Genomic DNA, 22,251 nt, shown 5'->3' with positions numbered 1-22,251 from the left:
AAGTCTTTTCGATATTTAATGTTAGTTTGTTCGTTGACATCCATAAGTGGACTTTTTTTAATTCATTATTCACAACATTATTTAGTGTATGTGGGTTGAGGTTTGAATAGATAAGGGTAGTATCGCCAGCAAACAATATAGGTTTGAGAATATTAGAGACATTAGGCAGATCGTTTATATATATAAGTAATAGAAGAGGTCCTAAGATGCTGCCCTGTGGCACTCCAACGGTAATTGGTAGAGTGGAAGAAGTTGTATCATTGATGGTTACATATTGGTGTCTGTCACTAAGATAGGATCGGATGTAGTCAAGGGCAAGGCCTCGGATTCCATAATGCTGGAGTTTAAGTAAGAGGTAGTTGTGATTAACAGTATCAAAGGCTTTTCTTAGGTCAATGAAGAGTCCAATCGGAAACTCATTTTTGTCAAGGGCTGAGTAGATAACGCCAAGGAGACTAATGATTGCATCGTTGGTGCTCTTTTGGGACCGGAAGCCAAACTGGCAGGGGCTGAGTATGTCGAATTTTACGAGGTAGGAATAGAGCTGTTTGTAAATAATTTGTTCAAATATTTTTGATAGAATGGGTAGATTTGATATTGGTCTATAATTGTTTATGTCCGCCGGATTGCCTCCTTTATGGACTGGCATTACTCTTGCTTTTTTGAGGATATCAGGGAAGGTGTGACACTATAGATTTGTTGAACAGTAGTGCTATGGGTGGGGCAAGGGCATGGGAGGCTCTCTTGTACACAATGGACGGAATTTCACTGGTGTTCCCTGCCTTGGTTTTTAGAGAGTGTATGATGGACACAACATCTGCCGGGCTGATTGGTGAATTGAAATTGAATTGAAAAGCTGTCCAATTTTTCCATCATTCAAAAACAAAACTAAAAAGTACCTCATTTCATCTTCATAGTTTTCTACCTTGTCGCTTTAAAATTGCACTGTATCTAGTGCTACCCAATCTCCCAATCTTTATGTACCCAATCCAAACAACTTTACCTTTGTGATTATTGCTTTCTTCTTATATGTGCTTTCAATTTGCTGTATGGTGCCTATTAATCTTCGTTTAAATTACCAATCAAGCTGTCATTGCAATCAATCAGAGCTTTAATATACCAATGTGCTTTAATATACCTACTAATCTCTCTCATCTCATTTTTTTTTTCTTTCTTAAAATTGTAACGCCACTATCAAGTACCACTAATAATAAAACACTACTAAAGTTGTACACTAAATATTATTGTATCCTAGACTATATTTGATGGTGAGAAGTACAGCAGAGGAAGGGGGGGGAAGGAATAAAGGAAGGAGGGATGAGGATGGGTGGATAGGTGGGAATGATTAGAAAACCGGGACGGGAAACTCGTCTGTGGGGCAACAGAAAACGAGGGGCGCACTGGAAGCGTGGAGGTAGGAGAGGAAGAGGAGGAGAAAAAGGATTGTGAGGAGGGGGAAGGAAGGAGCAGGAGGAGAGAGTAAGTGGGAGTAGAGAGTAGCCTGAGGAATACTAATATATATATATATATATATATATATATATATATATATATATATATATATATATATATATATATATATATATATATATATATATATATACTGAGTAACACTTCCTACCGGTTGCACTTGGTAACACTTTGTTATTGAACACTGTATTTATATTTAACGTAATATGAGCTGACATATGACGTACCACTAATGGTTACACCGGAACCAAAGGTATACCTTCCAAGGAAATGCTACACAGGATTAACTACGCTGCCACCATCTGCCTTGTCCATTAACTATATCAAGCAACGAGGCAAGAAACATTGCTTGACTTGGAGAGTACTTTTTTTCTTTAACTGTCATTAATTATGGGACGGTTGTTAGCAACCTATATCCAGAGACTAAGAAGATCCAACAATTGACACAGACGGAAAATTTAATATGAGTTTATTTAGAACAAATCATGAAATTCACTGACTATAAGTCCTAGCCTACTCTTAACACTGGCACTACTGGCAATTGTTAAAGCAGTTCAGACATGGAAACGTATCAAAGATTACACACATTACCTTAAGACCTCTGTCTCTCCATCCAGTGGATTCACTCCGTCTCTCCCTGGCTGTGTGATGTTCTTCACAGACCCACTCTGGACCCTGATGTCCCGCACTCTCTCTGGCTACCTCTCCTACAGGACCATATATACACACAAAAAGGGGGAGGGGGAGATTTGCTGTTGCTACCTACACCGAAGATGCAAGAGGTCGGGCCACACGTGCACAAACACTCAAGAATTTTTCCATTAAGTTTGTGTGACATTCACCATACACTTCTTCAAGGAGGGAAATTATTAATTACGTGTGTGACTGATCTCTGACCTGGCTAAAAGGGGGAGATCCATGGATGTTTACACATAAAAATCTGGGGTCTAATTCCATTACAATATTTGACAAGAGTATCATGAAATATTATATACCTGAAACTAGCTGACTAAGACTAACCCAGGAATTTTTACTCAACTTTCAAGATGATCCAGAGGTCATCTGGGCTGACCTCTTGGAGAAGGCTTCCCTGGGTGTGAACTCTAGGGGGGGAGGGGTCATGGGTGTTACACAATATGTATCTGTTATCATTTTATTAATTCGGCTAGAATTTACCTACTTAAAATTATCTGTTAGATTAAGGACCTGCCCGAAACGCATACATATTTAATCACCTGTATGTATATATGTATACGCATGTATATGTACATGTATGCATGAGTATGTGTACATGTATATATAACATTAATAATTGTGTAACTAGCGTCAAAAGATTGTTATTTGCTTAGCTAAACGAACTAGAGGGTTCAGTTCCTGAACCGATTATGTGCCTCTGTAATCCTTTACACCACCGCCCACGGGATGGATATGGGGTTACCTTGAGGTTACCTTGAGGTGCTTCCGGGGCTTAGCGTCCCCGCGGCTCGGTCGTCGACCAGGCCTCCTGGTTGCTGGACTGATCAACCAGGCTGTTGGACGCGGCTGCTCGCAGCCTGACGTATGAGTCACAGCCTGGTTGATCAGGTATCCTTTGGAGGTGCACGAGGATAAAATTTAAACTCTGGTTTACTGATGCATAATAATGCATAAGTGATAAGTAAGGGTGTATATAATGCATAAGTAAGGGATTGCATAATAATGAAAGAAATTGAATTGCCCGAAACGCTGCACGTACTAGTGGCTTTACAAGATTGTAAATACCATGCTATGTATTCTCACACACCCAATGTACCATCTTGTAAATAAATAAATAAATAAATAAATAAATAAATAAATAAATAAATAAATAAATAAATAAATATCATGGTTGTTGTATTGAGAGCATATTCTACTACATTATTCCTTGAAACTTTTCCTTGAAATGATCCTCATATTGTGCATCAGTGAACCAGAGTTTAAATTTTATCCTCGTGTACCTAATATAGTCCTTGTTTCATTATTGTGTATTATTCTAATCTGCTTTTGTGTCAAAATTTCTTCAATGTATCTGTAAACATTTTTGTCAATTTTACTGTAATTATTCTACTTAAAATTATCTCTAGCTGTAAAGTAAAGCTGTAGGGTACCTGTAAACATTTTTTGTCAATTTTACTGTTAAATTATCTAAAAATTATCCTAATTTCTATGTTCTCTGTTAACCCCCAATGTACCTTCTTGTATATAAATAAATAAATAAAAAAGATTATTATTATTAAAATAAACGTGTCCCACTCTTTGTGTGCATTTTCTTCCATACGCAGAAAAGTAGAGAGAACGGGAGGGAGGAGCCGGGAGTGTAAGCGCCCGCCGCCGCTCCACAACACTGTGGCGACCCAAGGCGAACAAGCTTGCTTTAAATTACATAGTAAAGGAGAAGCACATTTAATAAAGAAGCAAGAGGACAGTTAGTAAAGAAGTTGAAGATGGCAACATCACTCCAGGAACGTAAGTTAGGCCGGAGTTGAGACTTAAGGCGTGAGTGCTTGTGGCAGATCAATTTGTTTTGTTTATGTTGTTTAGAGTTTAGGAGCCGCGACGGCACAGGTGAAGTATTTACCTAATTTTTATTACCTGAAGGCCACTGACACTAGTGGCCTCGACGAGGACAAGAAGCCGGCGGATTATCGAAAGTCCTCCCATTTTCCCTCATGATTCTTTCCAGCTGGATTTGAAAATATTAACAGGTTTGTAATTTACGGATCGGGCGGGTAGGAGGTTCCATGGGTTAATAACCCTGTGGGTGAAAAAGCATTTGTTGTTCTCAGTCCAACATTGTGGCATGTTGAGCTTGAACCCGTTGCTCCTTGTTTGTGTTACATCTGACCTTTTGAAAATGTTGTCCGGGTCAACATCCTCCAAATTGTTAAGTATTTTAAGTTTCAGTGAGATCTGCCCTATCATGCCTGGTTTGTAGTGTTGATAGCCCTGTGGCCCTCAACCGTTCCTGATACGAGAGTTGACTTAGCTCTGGAATAACTTTTGTTGTCCATTGTTGCACTTTATCCAAAGCAGCTAAGTCTTTCTGAAGATGAGGTCTCCATGCTTGGATACAATACAATACAATACAATACAATTTTATTTAGGTAAGGTACATACATACAATAAATATTTACAAGGATTGTTTGACTTATAGGTATAGCTAGTACATACAATGCCTAAAGCCACTATTACGCAAAGCATTTCGGGCATAACTCAATAATTACTCAATAATTTGAGTGGCACCTGGGATTTGTATATTTGAATCACTACCTTCGTTTCATTAAAGTCAAAGGTACACTTGATTATTCCTAGGGTTTTGTTACTTTTTTTCTAATGCCGCTCCCACTTGTGTCCCAGCATACCAGTGAAGAGTAAATTACAAAGCTGTATGGCTAAATAAACATGGCATGTTGGCAGAAACAAGTGCACCTTACTGCAAAGAAATACACTGATGGGCAAATGACTGGGGAGTTCAGGATTCCCTCAGGGAGGAAAGTATTGGTCCCATCCAATACAGAGAACGCTGGGTAACCAAAACAGAAACACGGGCCCTCCTAAAATGCAAAAAGGCTTCCAGTGCCCTCCAGCAGAGCAGAAGCCAGCCCTCACCATTTTAGAGGGCACAACTAAAGCCCAACAAGAGCTGCCAAACTCCTGGCACCTCTCGGCCAAGCTGGCACCAGACACCGTCTCCCTGTCTGAAGAAGCAGCCAAAAAATGTTCAAAATCTGTTAAATTTCCCATTACCCCGTGATATATGTGCACTGGGCGCTGTAACACTCTGGACCGTTGAATAGGAATGCCAGAAGGCAGTAACAAAATTCTATGGGTAAAGTTGCATAATAGAGCGTGATTCAACAGCCCCCAGGCAGAGCAGGTGTCCAGATGTCCGCTCATCATCAAAGTTAAACTAGGAATCCTTTGTTTTGTTTACCTTGTGAGCATTAAACAACAGCATTAATATTAGAAACTCAAACGTCCCAAAATTGTCCCAGGATTTAAACTATGACAGCTGAGTGGACAGTGCTTTGGATTCGTAACCCTGAGGTTCCAGGTTCGATCCCCGGTGGAGGCGGAAACAGTTGGGCAGTTTTTTCACCCAGATGCACCTCTTGCCTAGCAGTAAATAAGCAAATGCTCCAACAAACTGCTCCAATTCCAAGTCCTTGTAACTGATTTATTTGTTGACCAATTACATTCTATCTTTACATAGTTAAGGACGGGTATGCACTCTACAGGATGTAAAGATTACAACAAATTCAGATAATAAAGAAAGGAGAAAAAAAATCACTCCTAAAAAATAAAAAAATTGTGGACATTGGTAAAGGTAACAGATACAGTATTAACATTCAGCAATGTATTTATATGATATATAACAAAATGGAGCATAATAACATACTTACTCATTATTATTTGTTTTATTATGTATTAATCAGCAATGCTATAAAGGCACCAGCCACGTATCAGTCTCCGTGGTGTAGTGGTAAGACACTCGCCTGGCGTTCCGCGAGCGCTATGTCACGGGTTCGTATCCTGGCCGGGGAGGATTTACTGGGCGCAATTCCTTAACTGTAGCCTCTGTTTAACGCAACAGTAAAATGTGTACTTGGATGAAAAAACGATTCTTCGCGGCAGGGGATCGTATTCCAGGGACCATAGGATTAAGGACTTCCCCGAAACGCTACGCGTACTAGTGGCTGTACAAGAATGTAACAACTCTTGTATATATCTTAAAAAAAAAAAAAAAAAAAAAAAAAAAAAAAAAAAAAAAAAAAAAAAAAAAAAAAAATCCACTCTGTGGACACTTCTTACTACTATTCTTCTTCTATGTTCGCTGGACAGGTGCTTGCATCTTTATTACTGCATTATCCATCAGTTCCAGTTAATAGGAGCTGTTCTTATCAACAAAACATTCTTCTTCCTGGGGGGAACCCCTTCGGCTCCCCGGATCTTTGTTGGTCTGGCCAAGGTTGCATCGTGTGTTGTGTTCAGTTGCGGCACTTTGCTGTGCTTGGCGTACCACGGCTGCCATGCCCCGGGGTCACTCTTTGGGTTATTCCGGGTTCCCTTCTTCCCTGTTCCAGGGTGCCGTTCTCTCGGGTCACCTGCAGGGTGGTTTGGTCCTGCCAGCCTGGACCTAGATTCACGAAGCTCCATGTATTTCTTCGTAAGTATGTGTGCTACGAAGGTTCCAAGTACCGGCTAAGAACGCGCCAAAGAGCAATTCAGAAAAGTGTATGTACGAAGATTTTTAAGTACAGTACAGTAGTTCACTTAGGTCTCGCTAGATGTCACTAGGGCTTTTAGTTTGACCAATCAGAGATAAGGTAACATTTTTCATCTTACAGCTGTAGCCAATCATGACGCTGGCATATCAGAGCTTATCCATGATGCACTTGCCACTTATTTACGTAGAATTTTCTTATAAAATTAGTATATTTCAAAGTAAAACTGTTTTTTCAACTTGTACAGTCAGCACCGACATTCTAGTAAACAAATATGTTACATTTTTTGTTCACCTACGTAATTTTAAGAGGTAGTGTATAGCCTTCCTTGTCGTTCCCAAGATTTGAGAAGCGATGGTATTTATTTATGTATATATTTACCTAAATTTATCCAAGGGCCACTAACTAACTAGTGGCCTCGACGAGGACAAAAAGTCGGGGGCTTGTTAAGTCCTGCCAATTGTCCTAATGATATTTTCTACCTGGATTTTGGCATTTACGGCTTCAGTGGGTAGGCGCCAGACTATACACTCAGGAATATTGGAAGATATTCTTGTGCTGTACCCAGATTCTGTCAGTGTAGGCTAATAGGTCAGCCTTACATTTCTTGTTCTCTTCTGATTCCATGTATGACTGGCCGTCCTATGAGGTGGGGATGTTGGATGAGCTTGTAGCTGGTTTTATGATCTACACTGTAATCTTTCATATAGAATAGGGTAGCAGCACATTGCTGTGTATACCTAAGCTTGTTGATAAAAAGAAATCAGTAATAAAGGTTTTAAATTATAGCTTGAATTATTATTATTACCAGTATTATCCTTATTAATCATAAATGTTAACCATGGATCATAAAGATCTCATATTGATATGTACTGGTTGATACCTGGTTGATGGGGTTCTGGGAGTTCTTCTACTCCCCAAGCCTGGCCCGGGGCCAGACTTGACTTGTGAGAGTTTGGTCCACCAGGCTGTTGCTTGGAGCGGCCCGCAGGCCCACATACCCACCACAGCCCGGTTGGTCTGGCACTCCTTGAAGGAAACAATCTAGTTTCCTCTTGAAGATGTCCACGGTTGTTCCTGTAATATTTCTGATGCTCGGTGTTAGGACGTTGAACAACCGTGGACCTCTGATGTTCATACAGTGTTCTCTGATTTTGACCATGGCACCTCTGCTCTTCACTGGATCTCTTCTGCATTTTCTTCCATGTCGTTCACTCCAGTACGTTGTTATTTTACTGTGCAGATTTGGGACCTGTCCCTCCAGTATCTTCCATGTGTATATTATTTGGTATCTCTCTCGTCTCCTTTCTAGTGAGTACATTTGGAGAGCTTTGAGACGATCCCAATAATTTAGGTGCTTAATCTTGTCTATGCGTGCCGTATATGTTCTCTGTATTCCCTCAATTTCAGCAATCTCTCCTGCTCTGAAGGGGGAAGTGAGCACTGAGCAGTACTCAAGACGGTTTGTTTGTAGTTTATCAATGTCTTCAGCAGAGGTAATTTTCATGCTGATTTTTGTATCATCTGCAAAGGATGATACGAAGCTGTGACTTGTGTTTTTGTCTATATCTGATTTGAGAATAAGGAACAGCAGTGGTGCAAGGACTGTACCTTGAGGTACAGAACTTTTAACTGCGCTCGAACTTGATTTTACTTGATTGGCTGTTACTCTTTGTGTTCTGTTCGACAGGAAATTGAGTATCCAGCGTCCTACTTTACCAGTTATACCCATTGACCTCATTTTGTGTGCAATCACTCCATGGTCACATTTGTCGAATGCCTTTGCAAAATCTATGTATACGACATCCGCGTTATGTTTTTCCTCTAATGCCTCAGTGATTTTGTCATAGTGGTCAAGTAGCTGTGAGAAGCATGATCTTCCTGCCCTAAATCCATGTTGGCCTGGATTGTGGAGGTCATTGGTTTCCATGAATCTAGTGACCTGACTCTTGATCACTCTTTCAAATACTTTTATTATGTGGGACGTTAGTGCAACTGGTCTATAATTCTGTGCCAATGCTTTGCTACCACCCTTGTGTAGAGGGGCAATGTCTGCTGCTTTAAGCGCATCTGGTATCTCCCCTGTGTCCAAGCTCTTCCTCCACACTATACTGAGTGCCTGTGCTACTGGTACTTGCACGTTACTGTTAATAATATTTAACAAACCACACACTAGAAGATAAACAGAAGACAATAATGTTATTAATATTTCTTGTGAATCCTTAAATTGTGCAGTATGTCTCAATTACTCACTTCTTTGGATATACATTAGAAAAAATAGGATAAACAACCCATAAATATTTGTCTCATTATATTTTTATTTAAATAACTGGATCAATATTTTTACAGCTGACAGGATTTGTTTTACTCACAGGTGCATTATCTGTTAAAAAATTTGGTATATTGTTACACACAATTCTTCTACATAGCCTTCATGGCTTGGTGCCTTTTTTTGATAATTATTGTTACACACAGCCAAATTGTGTAACAGGAAGAGCTCTTGGACACAAATTTGTTCCATGCTAAATGTAGAGGAATCAGCTGAGCATTCCTCAAATAAAATACACTGCCTCAGCTTATAAGGTAAATAAAATAAAATAAGCATTCCTCAAATAAGTAGCTGCCTCACCTCACTGCCTTACTGCCTTCCCTTCTTTTGATAATTACTTATTGTTACACAGCCAAATTGTGTAACAGGAAGAGGTCTTGGACCCCCCTACTTCCACTCTCTTTTTTTAACAGGCCATAATAGTCCATTTATCTACTTTAACCCTTAAATTGCGCATCGCATCATATGATGCTTTGACCGACTTGCAGTAAATTGAGCATCGCATCATAGGATGCTTTGGAGTACTACGTAAGATTTAAACGGCCCGCGGATACACGGGGTTCACCACACCTTCATCAGGGCTCTTGTAAACAGACGCTATTTTTTTTTTAAATTGTGGGCCAAATTCCGGGTGTTAGGGGCCTCAGTATTGAGTGAGCTACCAAGCATGACGCACGCAGCATGAGCTCACAGCACTGCTGTTCAGCTTGTGACCACAGCATCGCCTAAAAATGCCATAATATACATGTTCATGCTATTATGTATACGATGATATTATTACAGAAGACCCCTGACTGTGATAAAACTGACCAGGGTTCTGATAATAGCAGGATTGTGGTGATATTTAGCACTGTGCTCCATGGAGGGAGGAGTGATGCTGTGGGAGGGGAGGGTTGTGGCGTTGTCGTCTGACTGTGTGTGACCACCTTTTATTGACTGCACTCACCATACCAGCTTAGTGGTTCGCTATGGTGAACACAAATTTAGATACTTATATAAAACGTTGGTATAGAGGGTGTAAACAGCAAGAGGAGTAGGTTGGGAGCCGCCATTTTGGTGAGGGCGGTGTCGTCGTCTGCACGATTTATCATGTTGTTTACTGGTTACTATGATGGTCTTTGGGCACCATACCAGTTTACTTGTACAAGTATGGTGAATAAAACAGGTACATATTTATATATAATGTGTGTATATAGCGTAATAACACCACAAACAGTATTGTTGGAGGAGAAATATTAGTGCGTCTGGCCTTGAGGGCAGCAGCCACCAGCTGATTGTGTGAGTAGCAACGTCTTTGTACCTTTACTCACCATACAAGCTTAGATGTACAGTTATGGTGAACAAAACATGTTCAAAACAAACAAATACTTATATATAACGTCTGTATATAAAAGCAAAAACAGTATGGTGGGAGGAGAATGGTGGCAAGTCAGGTGAGGTGAGGGAGGGAGGGAGTGGCAGCCAGTGGCGGGCTGCCACAGCCACTCAGCATACCAACTTAGTGGTTCGTTATGGTGAACATGAATGTAGATACTTATAGCGTCTGTATATAGTGAATAAAAGCAAAAACAGTATTGTGGGAAGAGAATGGGGGCGAGTCAGGTGACTTGAGGGAGGGAGGAAGTGGCTGGCTGGTGTTGGCGGTCACTTCTCGTTACTTTTTGACTCATAATAGCAACTTAGTGGTTCGTTATGATGAACAAAACATGCAGATGCTTATATATAACCTGTGTATATAGTGTAATAACCAACAAAGCATTTGTTCACTGTTTGATGAACATAATTGAATCAACAATATGCACACCATATTTTTGAGTACAGCGATGATTCTCTCATTTTATTATATAAATATATCACACTACACACTATTGAATAATATTACAGCAAAAAAACTACAAAAAATCAATCAGAGACATTGAAATAATTAGGTAATTATCTCTTTGTGGCAACTCCGGCCTGACAGCTGGTGAGCAACAGACCGTCTGGGACGCAAGCTGAGTCAGCGCCTGTTTTTTACCAGACTTCCCCGCCCTAGAGTGGGCAATATATGCCACTTACGATTTTTTTATTGTTTTTCCCATGATCAGTAAGCACAAATTAACAGGTTAGGAAGAAAATAATTTTTTTTTTGTTTTGTCTGCCCCTGTGAGTGTCAAATGGTATATAGCCATTCACCATTTAAGGGTTAATATACCTACTAATTTCTCTCATATAATTTTTTCTTGCAATGTATCTGTTATCATTTTATAAATACGGCTAGAATTTACCAACTTAAAATTATCTATTAGATTAAGGACCTGCCCGAAACGCTGCACGCACTAGTGACTTTACAAGAATGTAAATACCATGCTATGTATCCTCACAAACCCAATGTACCTTCTTGTATATAAATAAATAAAGAAATATAATCATAATTATATGTTTAAGTATTCAATGAGAAGAGTTGTTGAAGTTTTTACCCCTATCCTTAACTAAGATCATTTGTGCAGCTTAATTTTTCATTTATGACACCCAGATTTAATTTCAAAATAAAACCAAACAAAATAAATTAAAAAGGAGTATGCAAAGCTAAGGTACACCCCCTAGCTATACTTATTACTAGGTGAACAGGGGCATTTGGTGATAGTAAATGCTCCCACCATCACTTCTCATTTAGTAGTTACTAAATATGAGAGATTTAGTTACTAAATATATGAGATTTCACCTTCTCTCGTATTTAGGTATGTATAATTAAGGTACACCCCCTAGCTATATTTATTACTAGGTGAACAGGAGCATTTGGTTATAGTAAATGCTCCCACCATCACCTTTCATATTGAGAAGGATCATCACCTTCTCTCATATTTCATCCAGTGTTTATTTAACCCTTTAACTGCGCAACGTGCCTGCAGGCCCAGGCTTCAGGTGCGCAACGTGCCTCTGGATATTTGTATTTTTCACGTTCCATTCAAAACTCCCGCGGCTACATGGGGTTCACATCAGCTTCCTCAGGGCTCTTGTAAACAGACGCCATCTTTAAAAAAAATCGTGGTCCACATTCCCGGGTGTGGGAGCCTCGGTAGTGAGTGAGCAACCAAGGCTGGCACTCGCAGCATGAGCGCACAGCACTGCTGTTCAGCGTGTGACCACAGCATCGCCTAATAATGTCATAATATATATATAACTTGTATTATTTAGCCATGATAGTATTATAGAAGAGCCTGAGTGTGATAATGACTGGGTACAATGTTCAAATATCAGTGATTCAATGCTGTTCACAATGTTCACAGCGCTAGCCACAGCACCACAGCATTATTTTGTCTATTTAGGAATCTTCAAACTACTTTTTAGGTTCCTTTTCAAAATAAACTTGTGGTCAATTATTCATTTACAGGAATTAGTGACCAGGATTGTGGTTATAATTAGCATTGAGCGTAGTATTGTGGAAGGAGGAATTTTGGTGAGGGAGGGAGAGAATTGAGGTACCCTCACTGTGTGGCAGCCACTCTTGTTTTGCTCACCACACTAGCTTCGTGGTTCGCTATGGGGAACACACATGTACATGGGTATATACAGTGTGTGTGTATAGTGTAATAACAGCATTAGGAGTTGGAGTGAGGGAGATCTGGCTGGGTGTGGCTGCTCACACTCGCGGTGTTCTGAGTGTGTTGATGGTGAATGTATATAGTGTGTGACAGTGTATAGTGTGTACATATGTTGTAAATATACATAAATGAACATGAAACATTAGTGTGAATAACTGTATGATGGGAGGAGGAATGTTGGCGAATACAATGTTGGAGGAGTGAGGGAGGACTGGCTGGGTAATTACCTAAGTGAAATTACCTAAGTGTAGTTACAGGATGAGAGCTACGCTCGTGGTGTCCCGTCTTCCCAGCACTCTTTGTCACATAACGCTTTGAAACTACTGACGGTCTTGGCCTCCTCCACCTTCTCACCTAACTAGTTCCAACCGTCTACCACTCTGTTTGCGAAAGTGAATTTTCTTATATTTCTTCGGCATCTGTGTTTAGCTAGTTTATATCTATGACCTCTTGTTCTTAAAGTTCCAGATCTCAGGAAATCTTCCCGATCGATTTTATCAATTCCTGTTACTATTTTGTATGTAGTGATGATATCACCTCTTTTTCTTCTGTCTTCCAGTTTTGGCATATTTAATGCCTCTAACCTCTCTTCGTAGCTCTTGCCCTTCAGTTCTGGGAGCCACTTAGTAGCATGTCTTTGCACCTTTTCCAGTTTGTTGATGTGCTTCTTAAGATATGGGCACCACACAACTGCTGCATATTCTAGCTTTGGCCTAACAAAAGTCGTGAACAATTTCTTTAGTATATCGCCATCCATGTATTTAAAAGCAATTCTGAAGTTAGAATGTATGGCATAGGCTCCTCGCACAATATTCTTTATGTGGTCCTCAGGTGATAGTTTTCTATCTAGAACCACCCCTAGATCTCTTTCTTTATCAGAATTCTTTAAAGATTTCTCACATAATATATGTTGTGTGGGGTCTATGTTCTCCTATTCCACATTCCATAACATGGCATTTATTAATATTAAATTCCATTTGCCAAGTGGTGCTCCATATACTTATTTTGTCCAGGTCATCTTGAAGGGCATGACAATCATCTAAGTTTCTTATCCTTCCTATTATCTTAGCATCATCAGCAAACATGTTCATATAATTCTGTATACCAACTGGTAGATCATTTATGTAGACAATAAACATCACTGGTGCAAGAACTGAACCCTGTGGTACTCCACTTGTGACATTTCTCCAGTCCGATACATTGCCTCTGATCACTGCCCTCATTTTTCTATCAGTCAGAAAATTTTTCATCCATGTTAGAAGCGTACCTGTCACCCCTCCAATATATTCCAGTTTCCAGAACAACCTCTTATGTGGAACTCTGTCAAAAGCCTTTTTTAGATCCAGATAGATGCAGTCAACCCAACCATCTCTTTCCTGTAATATCTCTGTTGCTCGATCATAGAAACCGAGTAAATTCGATACACAGGATCTTCCAGATCGAAAACCATACTGTCTGTCTGATATTATATCATTTCTCTCCAGGTGTTCTACCCATTTAGTTTTAATTATTTTTTCCAATATTTTGACTATTACACTTGTCAATGATACCGGTCTATAATTAAGGGGGTCTTCCCTGCTTCCACTTTTGTAGATTGGAACTATGTTAGCCTTTTTCCACACATCAGCTACAACTCCTGTAAACAGGGATGCCTGAAAAATCAGTTGAAGAGGAATGCTGAGCTCAGGTGCACATTCTCTCAGAACCCATGGTGAAACTCCATCTGGACCAACTGCCTTGTTCTTATTTAGCTTCTTGAGCATTTTTTCCACTTCGTCTCTAGACACCTCTATGTGCTCTATGTTGTTCTCTGGAATTCTTATTGTATCTGGTTCCCTGAAGATTTCATTTTGTACAAACACTCTTTGGAACTTTTCGTTTAACCCTCAAACCGCTAGGGGTCCAAATGAAATTCACACCCACAGGCGCAACAAAAAAAAAAAAATCCAAAAAATTCTTTCGTCTTATGGAGGTGTTCATTTTTGTTCCCTGATCACGGAAAAAATAACAAAAAAATCGTAGGTGGCATATTTTAGCCGCAATAGGGTAGGGAAGTGTGGCAAAAAAGGGGCGTTGGCAGAGCCTTCGCCAGATGAGGTCTACTCCGCCCGAGCTGTCAGACGGCAGTTGCCACAAATATATTATTACCTAATTATTTCAATGTCTCTGATTGATTTTTTCTTAGTTTTTTTGCAGTAATATTATTCCATACAGTGAATTGTGGTATATTTATATTATAAAATGTGTGAACCATCGCTGTACTCAAAATTATGGTGTGCATATTAGTGATTCAATTATTATGTTCATAAAACAATAAACAAATAGTTTTGCTGTTGTTACACTATATACACAGGTTATATATAAGTATTTGCATGTTTTGTACACCATAACGAACTACTAAGTTAGTCTTGTGAGTCAAAAAGCAACGAGGAGTGATCGCCAAACACCAGCGAGCCACTCACTGCCACTCCCTCCCTCAACACCACCTCACTCACCTCCCACAATACTCTTTCTGTATTCCCTATACACAGACGTTATATATGCGTATTTACATGCTTTGTTCACCATAACTGTACATCTAAGCTTGTATGGTGAGTAAAGGCAGAAAGACGTAGCTACTCACATAGTTAGCTGATCGGTGGCCGCCCTCAAGGCCAGATGCACTAATATTTGTCCTCCAACAATATTATTTGTGGTGTTATTACGCTATATACACACATTATATATTAGTATCTACCTGTTTTATTCACCATACCTGAACAAATAAGCTGGTATGGTGCCCAAAGATCATAGTGGCCATCAGTAAACAACATGCCAAGTCGTGCAGACGACACTCCTCCCTCACCAAAATGGCAGCTCCCAACCTACTTCTCTCGCTGTTATCTCACACTATACACACGTTATATATAAGTATCTACATTTGTGTTCACCATAGCGAACCACTAAGCTGGTATGGTGAGTGCAGTCAATAAATGGTGGCCACACACATTCAGAAAACGACGCCACAACCCTCCCTCCCACAGCCTTACTCCTCTCACCATGGAGCACAGCGCTAAATATCACCACAATCCTGCTATTTTCAGAACCCTGGTAAGTTTTTATCACAGTCAGGGGTCTTCTGTAATAATATCATCGCTACATAATAGCATGAACAAGTATATTTTGGCATTTTTAGGCAATGCTGTGGTCACAAGCTGAACAGCAGTGCTGTTAACTCATGCTGCGTGTGTCAGGCTTGGTTGCTCACTCAATACTGAGGCCAATAACACCCGGGAGTTTGGCCCACGATTTTTTCTGGGGGGAGCCCCGTCGGCTCCCCAGAGCTATCCCAGGCTGATATGCTAATGTCAGACTTTGGCATCAGTCATGTGTATGGAGTTCTTAGGCCTACCGGGGACCACGGCCAGAACCGGGCCCCCTCAGAAAGGCAAGGGGAGCAATGGCCTATAGAAGCCCCCGTGTAGTTGGAAGCATTCTATGTCTGCCATCGACCGGAACAGGCACCCAGAAAGGTAAGCGCCCCAAAACAAACTCCTATTCTGGTTAAAATTGCTACCAAAAACCGAACTAGTGGATAGAACTCCCCAACTGAAAACAAGCAAACTAGTGTGACGTCACACACTGCCGCGCCGCTGTCTGCGCAGCTCCCCCCTCCCCGGGAGGGGGAAGGGGGAGCCCCAGACCCCCCGCGCCGGCTACCCACACCTCAGTTCTTGAGGCTGATGCTATAGGCGATGGTCGTGTGCTCTGGCTCCGGTGTCGCTACTGCACTGTGCTTTGCATGTGGTGTTAGTTTTGTGGGTGCGAGAGCCAGGAGTTATCTTCAGTACTCGGGCTGCATGCGCCTAGGGCTGCCTTCCCTAGGTGCCCTGTAAGTACTGCCCTTGGGGCTTGGGGCCACCTTCCACAGGCTCCTCGGGGTCTGCCTCTGCTGGTCCGTTTTCCCTTTCGGTTTTTCGGCCGCCTGTTGGGCTCTTGGGTGTTCTGTTCTCCCTTGTTACCGGCAGGTAAGAGGCGGTTTGCACTGGTAGGGGCGCAGGGTGCTCCCAGCTTGTATTTCCGGACATCGCGGCCGGCTCTGTTCCTTGGGGTTCGCTGTCCTCTTGCGGGGTTTTGTTTTTCTTTTTGTTTTTGCTTGGTGGGGGGTTCTGTCATTTTATTCAGTTTGTTTTTGCCCTTCCACTGTTCTCCTCGGTGGCGCCCCCTGCTAGGTCCCCGTGAGTGTACACGTCCCTTGGGTTCAGCTTTAGAAGTTTGCTTGGTAGTTTTGGGCGCCGGTTTGCAGCACCCTGCCTGGGACTACCTGAGCGCGAGTCCTCTTAAAGTAAACGCTCAGGACCCTGGGAATCCCCTAGGGGGCGCGTGGGTCCGATGGATGTGACCCCGGAGTCCCCACTTGCTGTGTGCGAGTTTGAGGGTTGCTCGGTCCCCTTGTCTCAGGGTGACCCTCATTGTTTTTGCCTCTGCCACGCTGCCTGTTGGGTCGGTGATACTTTCGACCCTGAGTCCTGTGAGTGTTGCTGCTTGCTTGTGACTCAGTTTACCCAATCCTCTGATGATTCTATTCGGGTACAGGCGGCACGTGCGTTGCAGTCTAGGTTTCGTCTGTTGCAACGCGCTCGGTTGGTTGCTTCCCCGGATGCCCCGGGGCTGCCCCGCTTTGCTTTTCGAGACCCGGACTTGGGGGTGGGGGTCGCTTCGATCCTGGTTCAGTCCGCACCTGCTCGTCCTTCCCCTTCTGTTCGTTCTGGTCCCCCGCCCCTGCTTCCGGCCCCGAAGCGTCTGAGGGTTTCGGGGTCGGTGCAGGGGTTACTTGATCTCGAGACTCGGGCAGCTTCGGGGGTTGCCCCTTCCGGGGGGGGCGCAGAGGCATTCGAGTCTTGTCTCCCGGCCGAAGCTTCAGGGTCTGACCAGTGGGCCCCCCTTCCTCCAGCTTTTCCGGCTGCTCCGTCCTTGTCTTGTGGGGTCGGGGCTTGGGGAGAGGACTCGGCCTCGGGTCCTGTTGTGACGGACCTCGAGGCTGGGGAGGGGCTGACTTGGGGGCCTTGGGCCCCGCTGGACCCCGCCTGGGTTTTTCTTCCCACTGAGCGGGGCTTATTGTTACAAGGAGTGGGGTTTTCTTTTCCCCCCTCTGCGTACGAGTTGGATTTGGTGTCGGCCCCTCCCCGGGTTCGGTTCTGTGTTCCCCCGGGTACGTCGGTTCCGTCCTTCCGGAGGTTTTTGGCTTATCGCATCCAACCTGGTGTGGTGCGAGCGGCCTTTGCAGCTTACCTCCTGCGTGACCCGGATTATGCCTCGGAAATGGATCCGTCCACGTTCAGGTTTGGGACTTCGTTCCCTTTCTGGCTCTGTTACGAGGTTCCGGAGTCGTCCTGGCTAGCAGACTGCCCCTTGTTTGGTCTGGATTCCTGGCATTCCTTCTGTCGTTCCCGCACGCTGGAGTGGCGGGAAGCTTCCACGGTGCTTCAGGTTTTCCTGGGGGGTGAACTTGAGTACCTGAATGAGTGCTTGTTTGCCCCTGCCCTTCCCCGCGATGTGGGCGTTATTCAGCTCCATGTGCAGGTTCCCTCCCTTTCGGCGGCACTCGTGGCGGAGGACTTGCGCGCCCGGGGCCTTTTGTGTTCGGCCTTGCGGTTCTTTTCCCTCCTGGAGCTGTCTTCGGATTGGCTCGTGGAGGATGTGGGGACGCTTGGGTCCGTCCCGGGGTCCGGCACCTTGTCCTCGGCTGCGCGTTCGTCGGCTGCCTTGTTGAAGCTGTTCACGGCGATTTTGCAGGATGCGGTTTCCCTGTTCTATGCTTCCCGTCTCGCGTGTCGGCAGGCGGTGCTGGGTTCCTCCGTGGAATCTGCTTGGGCTCTGGCTCTTAGGCGTTCTTCACCTTTTTGTCCTCTCCTGTTTGGGGAGTCGGCCGTGGCTCAGTTTATTCAGGCTGCGTCGGCGGCTTGTCGTCCGATGTCGGACTTGTTGGTTTTCCGGGGGTCCCGGGGTGGGTCTTCCCGGAAAGGTCGTGCCAGGGCTCGGGGTTCCTTTCGTTGTGGTAGGCCTCTGGTGTCAGGTTTGGGGTTGGCTCCTCCTGCGGACCCTCCCTCGTCTGGTCGGCGCGGTGTTCGCGCTGTGCGGGGTTCAGGGTCTCGTAAGAATCGCCTGCCCTTTCGCGGTTTGCCCCCTTGACGGGGCGATGGGGGGGCGGCTTGCGCTGTTCGCTCGCGCCTGGTCCCACGATTCGTGGGCCTTTCGGGTCGTGTCTCGCGGCCTGCGGTGGCGTTGGGTGGCCCCTCCCCCCTTTGGGGGGTCGGGGCTGGCAGGGCAGGTTTCTTCCCCTGCGTTCTGTCGAGTCGTCTTGGAGTGGGTACGCTTGGGCGTCATCGAAACGACGTCATCCCTCAGATGGGTTTCATGTCTGTTTCCGGTTCCGAAACGGGACTGCGCGGACCTGCGGTTCATTCTGGACTTGTCCCGTCTGAACCCCTGGGTTCATTGCCCCTCCTTTCGGATGACTACGCTGTCTCAGGTTCGGCTCCTCTTGGAGCCGGGAGCTTGGATGGTGTCCCTGGACCTCCGGGACGCTTATTGGCATGTCCCGATTCATCTGCGGTTCAGGGACTGGCTCGGTTTTGTTGTGGAGCGTCTGAGTTACCGCTTTCGTTGTCTCCCGTTCGGGTTGAACCTGGCACCTCGCGTGTTCACGCGCCTTACACGGGTTGTGGTGGCTCGTTTGCGTCTCCTAGGTGTTCGGGTGTTGGCCTACCTCAACGACTGGCTGGTTTGGGCTCCCAGCCAGTCAGCTTGCTCGCTAGCCAGGGATTTGGTTCTTTCCCAGCTCGCCGAGTTCGGGTTCTTGGTGAACTGGAGGAAGTCCTTTCTGGTTCCCTCTCAGGTTCGGACTTGGCTGGGTCTCGTGTGGGACTCTCGAACCGCCTCCTTGTCTCTCCCTCCGGAGTCTCTCCTGCGGCTGCAGTCCCGCCTTCGTCTGTTTCTGGAGGGCCCTCGGGTCACCCGGCGGTTTCTCGAGGGGCTGTGCGGGAGCCTGAACTTCACGATGGTGGTCTACCCGCCGGGTCGGGTTTGGCTTCGACGGCTGTTCTGGTTCCTTCAGGGTTCCCCCTTCCACCTCTCTCGCGATCGCAGAGTTCGACCCCCGGGGGCCTTGCGTCGGTTGCTGCGTCACCGGCTTCCTCTTCGGGTTTTTCGGGGTTCAGTGCCTTGGCGCCTACCCGAGCCCTCGCTCGATGTGTACACGGATGCGTCGTCTCTCGGCTGGGGTTTTGTGACCAGTGCTCACCAGGCCGGCCAGGGGCGTTGGGATCCGTCCTTCCGTCGAGCTCACAGTACGGTGCGGGAGTTCGCGGCAGTGTGGTTTGCTCTGGGGAGGATTCGGGTGGCCCGCGGATCGACGATTCGGCTCCATTCGGACTGCTCTCCGGTGGTTCATTGCCTGAACCGCGGGGGTTCGATGCGGTCCTTGTCTCTTTGGGGTTGGTCGCTTTGGGTGACTCGTCTGCTGAGTTCTCGGGGTTTGGCTCTCCTGGCGGTTCACGTACGGGGCGTGTCCAACGTCTTGGCCGACGCCCTGTCTCGCTTCGTTCCCCTCTCCACGGAGTGGACGGTCGACGACGAGTCCTTCCGTTGGCTTTGCCAGACGTTCGGGCGCCCCGAAGTGGACCTCTTCGCGTCGGCGTGGTCGCGGCGTCTTCCCGTTTATGCGGCGCCCTTCCCCGATTGCGAGGCCGTCGGGGTCGATGCCTTTCGGCTAGACTGGTCGAGGTGGGGGTTCCTGTACCTCTTTCCCCCGGTTCGGCTGTTGCTCCAGGTCCTGACTCGCTTAGAGACTTACCGGGGGAGAGTTGTCCTTCTGGCCCCTTGGTGGCCGGCCCAGCCTTGGTTTCAGGCGCTGGTTGCTCGGTGTCCGAACCCGAGGGTTTTCCCGCGGCTCCGCCTCTTTCAGCAGATCGGGCCGGTACGTCACGTAGCTGGTTCGATCTTCTCCTCGAGTCTTCGCGTATGGTTTTTTTGACTCGAGTCTATCATCATCTCTATGGTGATCAGGTGGCCTCCTTGTTGGTGTCCCACCTGAGGGCTTCTTCTCGGCAGCAGTATGAAGTTTCCTGGCGGTCCTTCCGTTTCTTTTTGCGTCTTCGTCGTGTTAGCTCCTTGTCTGTTCGGGTGGTCTTGTCCTTCCTCTCGTGGTTGTTTCAGGACCGTCATCTTATGCCTAACACTGTCGCTTCGTATCGTGCGGCGCTGGCAGAGCCGCTTCAGCTTGCTTTCAGTATCGATGTTACGTCTGCGCCATTTCGCAAGCTGTCTCGTGCATTGTTTCACCTCCGGCCTGCTCATGCGTCGCCTGAGCCGTCCTGGTCTTTGAACAGAGTGCTCGCTTTCCTTTCATCTCCTCGTTTCGTTGTGGCCCCTTCGGTCCAGGATTGTTTTTCCAAGGCACTTTTCTTGTTGGCCTTGGCCTCTGGGGGTCGGGTAGGGGAGCTTCATGCTCTCCTCCGGCACAGGGGTTTCTGCTCTTTTGGTCGTGGTGATAGTTTTGTTCGTTTGCAGCCGTCTCCTTCTTTTCTGGCGAAGAATGAGACTGCTGTGTTCCGGAGGGGTCCTTGGGTGGTTGATGCTTGGTTGGTCAGGCCGGGGGTGCATCATGTTTTGTGTCCGGTTGCGGCGCTTCGCCGTTATTTGCGCGCCACAGCTTGTGTGTCCGGGGACGCGCTGTGGGTTGATCCGGTTTCCCTTCTTCCTTGTTCGCGGGTTCGGGTCTCTCAGGTCGTCCGCAGGGTTATTAGGTCCAGCCAGCCTGCGGTCTATCCCCGTGCCCATGACGTTCGTAAGTTCGCGGCTCTTGCTGCCGTCTTTGGGAATATGTCTTGGTCTGATATTGGGGCGCGGGGATTTTGGCGGTCGAACAGGGTCCTGGCTGCTCGTTACCTTGTGAATGTCCCTGGGCCTCGTCGGGCCTGTGTTGCTTTGGGTCGGCGGTTGCAGCCAGTTGTCTCGGCTTCGAGTTGAGGGGTGAGCGACGACCGCCTCCCGGGTAAGTCCCTCTTTTTCTGTCTGTGGGTAGTTAGCTCCGGGGAGCCGACGGGGCTCCCCCCAGAAAACCAGCGTTGAATGTAATGAAACGCCATTTTCTGGGTGAGTCCCGGAGGCTCCCCGGCATCCCTCCCTCCCTCCGGTCGGCGGTTTTTCGCGTTTTTGACATCCAGCCTCAAGAACTGAGGTGTGGGTAGCCAGCGCGGGGGGTCTGGGGCTCCCCCTTCCCCCTCCCGGGGAGGGGGGAGCTGCGCAGACAGCGGCGCGGCAGTGTGTGACGTCACACTAGTTTGCTTGTTTTCAGTTGGGGAGTTCTATCCACTAGTTCGGTTTTTGGTAGCAATTTTAACCAGAATAGGAGTTTGTTTTGGGGCGCTTACCTTTCTGGGTGCCTGTTCCGGTCGATGGCAGACATAGAATGCTTCCAACTACACGGGGGCTTCTATAGGCCATTGCTCCCCTTGCCTCTCTGAGGGGGCCCGGTTCTGGCCGTGGTCCCCGGTAGGCCTAAGAACTCCATACACATGACTGATGCCAAAGTCTGACATTAGCATATCAGCCTGGGATAGCTCCGGGGAGCCTCCGGGACTCA

General features: G+C 45.7%; 1 protein-coding gene across 3 annotated transcripts in view; it reads left to right on the top strand.

Annotated features, from left to right (window-relative positions):
• Nucleotides 1-3,789: 3,789 nt before the first annotated feature.
• Nucleotides 3,790-22,251, top strand: part of LOC123774997 (bromodomain-containing protein 8) — a 341,469-nt gene continuing 323,007 nt past the window's right edge. For all 3 annotated transcript variants that reach the window (XM_045769702.2, XM_045769701.2, XM_045769703.2), the window contains exon 1: nucleotides 3,790-3,954. In XM_045769702.2, coding sequence (XP_045625658.1) covers nucleotides 3,933-3,954 — 22 coding nt within the window. In that variant the 5' untranslated portion in view covers nucleotides 3,790-3,932. The remainder of the gene's footprint in view (nucleotides 3,955-22,251) is intronic.

This window comes from Procambarus clarkii, chromosome 92 (genome assembly GCF_040958095.1).
Source record: "Procambarus clarkii isolate CNS0578487 chromosome 92, FALCON_Pclarkii_2.0, whole genome shotgun sequence".
In the NCBI taxonomy this organism is placed as follows: Eukaryota; Metazoa; Arthropoda; class Malacostraca; order Decapoda; family Cambaridae; genus Procambarus; species Procambarus clarkii.
This window is presented reverse-complemented; position numbering and strand designations above follow the sequence as displayed.